Source organism: Physcomitrium patens, chromosome 3, assembly GCF_059467195.1.
Source record: "Physcomitrium patens ecotype Gransden chromosome 3, ASM5946719v1, whole genome shotgun sequence".
Classification (NCBI taxonomy): Eukaryota; Viridiplantae; Streptophyta; class Bryopsida; order Funariales; family Funariaceae; genus Physcomitrium; species Physcomitrium patens.
Window position 1 is genome coordinate 13020536 of NC_143412.1, and position 9880 is coordinate 13030415.

Consider the following 9880-nt stretch of genomic DNA (forward strand, 5'->3'; position numbering starts at 1 on the left):
TGAAAATGGACAGGGAGAGATTTATGCACAGATGATCTGAATCAAGTGTCGTGAAAATACTGGAGTATTCTAACTCTACATGTTACAGAATGCTTGCTAACTGCACGACTCCTAAACCGAGTCAAAAAATATCGTGAAAACTTGTCAACCTCGTATATGTACTAACTATGTACTAAGAGCATAATAATCATAACAAGAGAACCCAGCTCGTAACGATTCAAAAAGAAAAACGAAAGAATGAAAAGTTTGAGACTGCACTAAAAAGTGGAAGGCAGTGTGATTTTAAGCATGAGAGAAAACAGGTGCAGGAAGATCAGTGAACGCCCCTCTGCAATGGTCAGGAAGTGGTGGAAGATCTGGACTCTTTGCCAGCGACGCATGGTCACTAATAGATGTAAGATCGGGACTCATCGGCGGTGAAGCATGGCCATTAGGAGGTGACATAGAGCCGTTCGTTGGTGATGGTGACGTGCGACCGCCAGGAGGGGATGCACGACCAGCTTTACGCTGCTGACGAATGATATGGCGAATCTCTGAGCCGCACAACTCTTCCGACGAGGAACGAGGCAGTAAAACAGGAGTCGGAGAAAGCGTCCTGAAAAATTCACAACTACATGTAAAAAGAACAAATCCACATAAAAACTCATTGAAAGAGATAAAATACATCTTCACGCAATCAAACCACACTGATCAAAGTATGCCCTCCAAAGTATGTTATCTCATAATGATCCAATTCCCGTGCACAATGCATCCCTGTTCTACAATGTAACACATGATCGTAAGGCAAGCTAGAAACGTTTACACACTACACCGTCTCAAAACTGAGCTCGTACTCATAACCTTGTCCTAGATATCATGCTCATTGTAGCACCAACCTAACCAGAACATGAAACTCTATATGGAATACTCATCGCTTTAACAGTTTTCACATTGGTGCCACCAGAAACACCAGACCAGATCACTGAAAAAAATAGCTGGACAATCAACTTCTCCTCAGATTCATGTCCCAACATGACTCATCTCAAATAAGCGAATTGTAGTGGCCAAACCATCTGGTAAATAATTCGCATGCTTGCACCGCTGACTATACCCAATAACTAGATGCCTTAGCAAGTAAGTGCTGAGTTTCTTACTGTCGTAAACTCTCCACGATATACGACGCATAAAGGTCCCTGCGAAAAGCACACCAATATCCCTTAGCCTCCACAATCGCACACAGGACTAACAATCCGAGAAAAGCAGAAAAAACAACCAAAAAGGACCCCAGACACCTCATCAACCTTCCAAAACCAACTGCCATCCTCCAACACATCTCAACACATCAAATAGGAATTCTCGACAAGAACGCTTACATGGAGTGACTGATGGCTTGAATCGCAGCTTCGTGGCCCAGGAAGTTATCCACCGTTACTTCCTTGTTCTCATTCTTCTTGTCTGATTCACCCCAAACCCATCCCTGCCGGTTACAAACGTCACACATCACCACAAGCAAAGACACCTCCCTCTCTCACGTCCACATCTTGGACCATTATGCACATCACCGCGTCACCTCACTCGGCACTTACAATCCTCAAAGAACCGCCGAATCTCCGCCAATCGGTGCGGTGGAAGCTCGTTGATGTCCTTGAAATGTCTGTACTCGGGGTCGTCGGCACACACGGCGATGATCTTGTCGTCCTTCTCACCCTGCATTCCGAACAGATCTCACGTTGCTAACCCGCAGAAAACACATCCACAACCTTTTCCACGACACAAACAGCCACACAGTGCGAGCGCAACAGCTTCTAACCTGATCGATCATAGGCATCAACCCAATGGCTCTAGCTCGGACAAACGATCCAGGCATCACGGGTTCCTGCAACCAAGTCAACCATCAGTGCTGCCCCCAAAAAGTAATGCACACCACCTTCCAAGTGTCCAACAAATCCCATTGCTTCTCCACCACATCAAGGCCTACATTCAAGAACAACTAAAATCACAAATTCCTGCGACCACGAACACAAATCACACCCTTTCACCGGCCATCGCTGCTAGACTCACAAACTCGCCACATCCAAGACAACATCCACCTCGGCAAACGACTTGTCTACTGCGACCCATAGTTCTCACAACAAACTGCCACCGATCACACCGGAGCGAGGGATATGTTTGACACCCAACCCACTACTCCTGAGCACGAATGCGGTATCTCCACAATCGGCCAATCAACCACGCTTCTCAGCACGACACCTCACACTTCAGCCCGCACACTCCATTCAAACACGCCTCTTCTGCTCTCAACTCATCCAATAGCGGGATTACGCACAGTCGTGCCACTAACTTCATTCACGCACAAAGGACTCTACCTGCATGATGACCAGAACATCGATGGGATCCTCGTCCTCGCAAAGGGTGCGTGGAATGAAACCATAATTGTGCGGGTACACCACAGACGAGTATAGGATACGATCCACCTGCACAGCAACCGATGTTCAGAACAATGAGCGGTCGAAACACAGCATACATCTCGTCAACATGCATTACCAAACCCCTTCAGAAATCTCCCAATCTAAACATTCACCTTCATCAGACTGCTCTTCTTGTCAAGCTCGTACTTCACCTTGCTCCCTCTGTTGATCTCGACAACCTGCACGTGTGGCTCAATCTTTATTGAAACATAGAAAGCAAACTCCACACAAGCAAGTTAGGACCAGCAAGGTTGCACTTCACAAATAGAATGTGGTATGAGATGATTCTTCCCATGCCAACCCTTATCTTATATACTAGTACCAAGGTACCATGTGTTACAACCCATATGGGATATCTCTTAGGACCAGCCCTCTCCTTGTATTCTAAGGTACTATAGACCAGCAACTAACCTTGTAGGATATCCCTCATTACTCATATACTCTATTGACCATTAGCAACAACTAAATGAGTTCTTTCCTTCAACACTCCCACTTTGCTACTGGTCAATTAGCTATCAATCCTAATGCCTTACTCAATATGTTGTGTCTCTCTTTCACCAAGGCTTTTGTTAGCAAATCAGCCAACATGTCTTTGGTTTCACAATACATCATATCAATAACTCCCATCTCTATCTTCTCTCTTATAAAGTGGTGTTGAATATCAATGTGCTTGGTTCTTGCATGATGCTTTGGATTCTTTGCAAAAGCCAAACATCCTTGATTGTCACACCTCAATGGAGTGGCCTCCAATTGCACAAGTCCAATATCTTCCAATAACAACCTCAACCAAATTGCCTCCATTGCTCCATGACTTGCTGCCATATACTCCGCCTCCATTGTGGAACTTGCAATGGTTGGTTGTCTCTTACAATTCCAAGCTATGGCTCCCATTCCAACAAAGAATACATAGCCCGTTGTTGATCTTCTATCATTTGTATCTCCAGCCCAATCCGCATCACAATATCCATGTAATACAATGTTATTTCCTCCAAGACATAGTTTATGGTTCAAAGAGCCTTTCAAGTACCTCATGATTCTTTTGATGGTTGCCCAATGCATAGGACCTGGTTTTGCCATGTGTTGACTTACAACACTTACTGCAAATGCAAGATCCATCCTTGTACCCACCATTGCATACATGAATGAGCCCACTGCTGCCTTGTATGGTATGCCTTGCATTTGATGCTCCACTTCAGCATATTCCTCATCCGTGAGCTTCATCAACTTCAAGTTGGCTTCCAAAGGAGTTCCAATGGGCTTGCAATCTTGCATATTGAATCGTTTCAATACTTCTTCAATGTACTTGCTTTGACTCAATGTGATGGTCTTTGATACTCTATTCCTTGTAAATTCCACACCCAAACAATAATGAAGCTCTCCCAAATCACTCATTTCAAACTCTTTCTCCAATTTCTTCTTCAACCAATCTAATTTTACCATGGTGTTGCTTAAGATGATTAAATCATCTACATAGAGGATTACAACCAGCAAGAAGTCCTTGGCTTGCAACACATACAAAGAATGGTCAGCTTCACTTCTTATAAAACCTTCCTTCACAAAGAATGAGTCAATGCGTTGATACCATGCTCTTGGTGATTGCTTGAGTCCATACAATGACTTCTTCAACTTGCATACAAGGTTGGGTTTGTCTTGATCAATAAATCCTTGAGGTTGCTCCATGTAGATGTCTTCTTCCAATTCTCCATTCAAGAAGGCTGTCTTGACGTCCATTTGATGCATCTCCAAGTCTATTGATGCTCCAATTGCTACTATAGTTCTAATGGTAGTGAATTTGGCCACTGGAGCAAATGTCTCATTATAATCTACTCCAGCAACTTGTGAGTAGCCTTTGGCAACCAATCTTGCTTTGTACCTCACAACATTGCCCATAGCATCTCTCTTGGTTCTAAACACCCACTTACATCCAATTGCTGAACGATTTGGTGGAAGTGGAGTCAACTCCCATGTCTTGTTGTCCATAAGAGATTTGTACTCTTCTTGCATTGCAATCTCCCACTTCATTGCATCACCACACCTCATTGCATCACACAAAGTCAATGGATCATCAAGAAGAGCAACATTGGCCTGATCTTCACTTACTTGTGGAAAGATGTGGTTCTTCCACCATTCACCTTGTGGTCTTCTTTCACGTGTTGGATATCTTCTTTCATGCAAAGAAGATGAGCCTTCATATACCTCTTGCTGCCTTCTATGGCTCATACACTTCCTTCTCTCATTCATTGGTTGATATTCTTCATCTTCATTCTCTTCATTGTTCTTGTTGTATCTTGCTGGAATTGAAGTCTTTATAGAGTTGGGCTCTTCTTCAATGATATCTTCATTTCCATCTTCACTTTGAGAATGCTCTTCTTCATCTTCTTCTTTGTTTGCTGAAATTGAAGATGTGTCCACAAACACACCACTACTCCCACTTGGACACATCTCCCACTTTTCACTTGCACTCTTATACTCCAAGAACTCTACATCACGACTTTTGATGATCTTTTTGGTGTCTAAACACATGAGCCTATATGCCTTGGTGCCTTCACAATATCCAAGGAATGCACATCTTGTGCCCTTTGCATCAAGTTTGCTTCTCATACTATCTGGAACTTTAGCATATGCAATGCATCCAAAAATCCTCATATGAGATAAACAAGGTTTCTTACCCGTCCAAGCTTCTTCGGGAGTCATTCCTTCAAGTGCACTTGTGGGACACCTATTTCTTGTATATACGGCATTTACCACAGCTTCCGCCCAATACTCATATCCAAGCTTTTGAGCATGAATCATACTCCTTGCCATCTCCACAAGGGTGCGATTTGCTCTTTCAGCAACTCCATTTTGTTGTGGAGAATAGGGAGTGGAGGTTTGTCTTGCAATGCCTTCATGCTTCAATAACTCATCAAAGTCTTTGGACAAATACTCACCTCCATTGTCCGATCGCAGCACCTTAATCTTGTGCTCACATTGCTTCTCCACAAGTGCTTTCCACTCCTTAAACTTAGCAAAACACTCACTTTTGGCCTTGATGATATAAATCCATACCTTCCTTGAAAAGTCATCAATAAATGTGACAAAATATCTTGCTCCACTCATAGATGGTGTTTTCATGGGTCCACAAACATCCGAATGCACAAGCTCCAGCAATTGATTTGCTCTTGTTGCAATTCCACTAGGAAATGGTGTCCTATGTTGTTTGCCTTGAATGCAACCTTCACAAGATAGATTCATAGTAGAATGGCCAAGGTCTAAGCCACTTACCATGGATTGAAGCTCCTTCATGCTTTTGGCATTCAAATGTCCAAGTCTTTGATGCCAAATGCCCACCTTATCTTCATTTGATGGAAATTCAGCAAAAGCAGCAACCTCTACTCCATTGATACGCTTGCAATTGATAATATAGAGATTGCCATCTCTAATCCCTTTTGCTACTTCTTTGCCTTCCATGGTTCTCACAAAACATCCATTCATATTGAATTGCACTTTGCACCCATGACTTACAAGTTTACTCACCGAAAGGAGGTTCTTCTTCATCTTTGGCACATGCAACACATCCTTGAGTGTGATCCTCTTGCTTATGCCCTTGACCACTACTTCCACTACAATGGTGCCCATTCCAATGGCTTGTACCATACCATTATCACCTAACCAAACCTTAGTTGCTGGAATTTGTTGATAAGTGTTAAATGAACACTTGTATGGAGTCATGTGTTTGGTACATCCAGAATCCACGATCCATTTGCTCATATCAAGCATGGAAGAAGTTTGTTTTGCCATGAATGCAAAGTCATCACCTCCATGGTCATGAAAAGCATTATTGGCATTCTCTCTTTCTCCTCTCTTTGCCTTGAAACAATTCCTAGCAAAATGCCCTGGTTTTCCACAAATATAACAAGTTTTGGGAAGATTACGTTGAATGGAAGTACTTGCCTTACTTGGTCTCGTGAATAGTGCTGATTGCTCTCCAATAGACTCCTTTTGCTTTCTTTTGGTCACTTCATGGGCTAGTCTTGCCGTGACATAGTCCAAAGTAAGATCTTTTCTTGAAATTGACTCCAATGCCACAATGAGGGAGGAATAGGAGTCCGGAAGGCTTGAGAGCAATGTCATCACAACATCTTCTTCAGGTAAAGGCTTGTCAATAACAGCAAGTTGGTTTGCAAGTGCTTTTACCTTATTCACATGAGCCATGAGATCTTCACCTTCTTCCATCTTCACGGTGAAGAATTTTTGCCTTGACCATAGTACATTGGAGAGATTTCTACTCTCATAGACGTTGCAAAGAGTCTTCCATGCCTCTGCTGCCCCTTTGCAAGAAATGACATGAGCAAAGTTGCTCTCATCTAAATTGGTGGCAATTATGCCAAAAGCCTTCTTTTCTCGTCTTTTGAACTCCTTATGCTCCTTGATGCTTGCCTCTACCCCAGGTGCCTCTTCCTCCTCACATACAATCTCCCAAAGATCCAATGACGCCAAAAGTAGCTCCATTTTGGCCTTCCAGTGGTGAAAGTTGTCACCTTTGAACTTTTCAACCATTCTCAAGCTATCACCCTCAAAAGATGCCATCTCAAGCTACACGTAGGTCCAAAAAACTCTTGATTTGGAGTTGTAATGGAGAAGATATCACTACTCAAAGATCGCTGAACCACAAACCCAGAATTCGCTGTTTTGCAACTTTTTGTAAATTATGAGTCCAAATCACGTCTAAATGGTGGGGAATGAATTGTAAAGTAATTCTATGGCTCTCATAAGTCTCCCTCACGTCACTCCACTCAAAATGACTCACTATCTCATGAAACTTTCAAACACTAGTGTTACTTCAGCAAAGACACTATCAAGGTCTTGCACAAAACTCATATACTCACAAATCCAGGAGCAATGACTTCAACAACACACTAGCAACACTCTACCATAAGATCCCAACCACCAAAGTAAGCAACAAAGAAAATAATGCAAGAACAACTTACTTAGTAAGAGAGTGTGGGCCCATAACCTATTGAAACATAGAAAGCAAACTCCACACAAGCAAGTTAGGACCAGCAAGGTTGCACTTCACAAATAGAATGTGGTATGAGATGATTCTTCCCATGCCAACCCTTATCTTATATACTAGTACCAAGGTACCATGTGTTACAACCCATATGGGATATCTCTTAGGACCAGCCCTCTCCTTGTATTCTAAGGTACTATAGACCAGCAACTAACCTTGTAGGATATCCCTCATTACTCATATACTCTATTGACCATTAGCAACAACTAAATGAGTTCTTTCCTTCAACAACCTTGTCATAAACTAAGACCTTCAACACCCCTCCCAGCCGTGCTGGGGGACATGCTGCAGCGAAATTACCACATCCTGCACGCCCCACACTATGACCGCAACAGCTTCTCCATCAACAGTCAAATCCACGACTGCCTAACAAACGTGACTTACGCAGTTGAAGATTTCTGGTGCTGCAGGCCCTGAACATCGCAATCCGACACACGCCAATTCAGAACCTCTTCCTCCGGATACTTCCCACTATAACTTCCAACAAGAAGCAGTTCACACACCACGATCTACGCCTATCACACCCTCTCACCGACTTCCGCCCATTTCCACATCTCGCCAACAAACCTTGCCCGGACAGACACACATACCGATTTCGAGGTCATGCCATGGGTGCGCAGCCACTGTGCGACGCTCCATCGACGACAATATGCGGCTGTTCAGTGCAGTTGCCTTGTGTACAGCAGATGATCCGTTCATTGTTGCAACTTCTGCGAACCCATCGGAAGGCATGATGTCAGCTTCACTCCGAATCCCGCTGTCCGTATCTCAGGAAATCTTCCTGCATTCAACGAAATTCACCACGGTACGTCAATTGGTGCAAAGCATCAACTTCAGGAGTCCACCACAACCCTCCAGACACTTGAAGAATAAATCTCACAAATGCAACTCCAAAAGGCTGGAGGGTTTATGGCGAATATCGAAATCTCTGGCTTCATCTTGGAAACCATCACTTCCATTCAACTCCACAACATCCACGGACTCCGTCTAGAGCAACTGAGAAGGAGAGAATCGAAGCAATTGGACCAACGATATTTCGGATCTGTCCCATCAGCTTTTCGTGCTGGATGAAGAGACGATCAAAGTGGGATGCGATGGCGCTATGACTGGCCGTAAACCCTCTTCAAATGATCTCACGACTTCGGAGAAAGGCCCAGCAAGGCAATAGACTGTGCACATCGGATCATCAGGACAGAACGATCCACTCACACAACGTTGCCAGCAATAGTCAAAACTGGAAAAAACAAACATCACATTTTGACTCTAAATTAACGCGCAAGAATCTGATCAACACTCTTGAACGTCTTGTTCCACGAACTTCCACTTCCCAGGCCAACACTCAACAATGGACTGTCAATTTAGCCCACTGCTCCTCCTGATCTAAATTCTATAGCGTAAAGAATGTCTTCCAACGACAGCGAACTCCTTCGTATCTAGTCACATTTGAAGCTCTCCTGACAAAATACGACAAGAACCAAACCATTCTCCGTGGCCAAAACACACCCAACTTCCCAACATTCCCCAATGCTCCCTCTCGATCCAGTTTTCAACCATAATGCCGTTCAAAATTGCACTCCAACTTGCTACACAAGCTCAGAGAGAAGATCAGATCTGCTCACCCGCACCCAATGCAGCTCCTCGCCCCCCTCAAAACTTCCAACCCGCGCTCACCGCGCGGACCTCCGACTGACCTCCTCTCTCTATCCTCGCAGCAACTTGATCAAAACATCAAAAACACGACGGAACTGGACAGCACGTAGCAAAAAAAAAAACAAACAAACAAACAAACAAACAAACAAGAGGGAAGCGCAGGAAGGAACGCGCGTGGGGGAATGAAATGCGAGAGCGGGGCAAGGCAAGGCAAGGGCGGCGAGGCAGAGAAGCGAGACGGTGAGAAGGCAGGGGCACGTGGGACTTGGGCTGTGCTTGAGCAGAGCTGCTCTGCTACATGCTCTCTAATAGAGCCCCCCCGCCACGAAGTCTCGTCCATCCCCGCCTATTTATCATCCACGGACGAATGATCTCCGGCGATGTTGGACAAGGAGCCCATGGCGCATTGCCAATTCTGTCCACTTTCCCCCCTTCCCCCCAACTCCGCGTTCGATGCGCAGCGCGGCTGCGAATAGTCCTCGTGACAAATGCCTCGTCCTCATGACTTCGTGCCCCCCCCCCCCCCCAACTGCCCTGCCCTCCCCCTGACCACCCTGTCCTTGTGTTGATTTCATGTGGAATCCCCCCCCCCCATCTCCCTTCACCATGCACTCCCTCGCACCCTGGTTCCTCCCCTCTCCTGGGTCAGAGTGATTGCCACCCCTGCAATTCCACTGCCCATGTGTGACAGTTTTTGGATCCATTTTTGCTGCAGCAGAGTTGCCCTTGT

The 9880-nt window shown here is 44.7% G+C and overlaps 1 protein-coding gene across 1 annotated transcript; it reads right to left on the reverse strand.

Annotated features, from left to right (window-relative positions):
• Nucleotides 1-1129: 1129 nt before the first annotated feature.
• LOC112279846 (soluble inorganic pyrophosphatase 1-like) lies at nucleotides 1130-9462 on the reverse strand. Its single transcript, XM_024514583.3, has 9 exons — nucleotides 9120-9462; nucleotides 8091-8281; nucleotides 7885-7913; nucleotides 2561-2626; nucleotides 2346-2453; nucleotides 1790-1855; nucleotides 1566-1686; nucleotides 1353-1434; nucleotides 1130-1172 (listed from the first exon to the last, which is right to left on the reverse strand). Exons 2-9 carry the CDS (start codon nucleotides 8230-8232, stop codon nucleotides 1130-1132), a joined length of 657 nt encoding a protein of 218 aa, XP_024370351.3. The 5' UTR covers nucleotides 8233-8281; nucleotides 9120-9462.
• Between the last annotated feature and the right edge of the window lie 418 nt (nucleotides 9463-9880).

What these genes read in the sequence shown, in the direction of transcription:
- LOC112279846 (XM_024514583.3), bottom strand. Translation starts at nt 8,232, where the DNA reads ATGCCTTCCGATGGGTTCGCAGAAGTTGCAACAATGAACGGATCATCT. An exon ending in AGAAGAGCAGTCTGATGAAG is followed by an intron (nt 2,454 to 2,560) that starts GTGAATGTTTAG and finishes GTTGCTGTGCAG; the next exon opens with GTGGATCGTATCCTATACTC. An exon ending in TGATGCCTATGATCGATCAG is followed by an intron (nt 1,687 to 1,789) that starts GTTAGAAGCTGT and finishes TTCGGAATGCAG; the next exon opens with GGTGAGAAGGACGACAAGAT.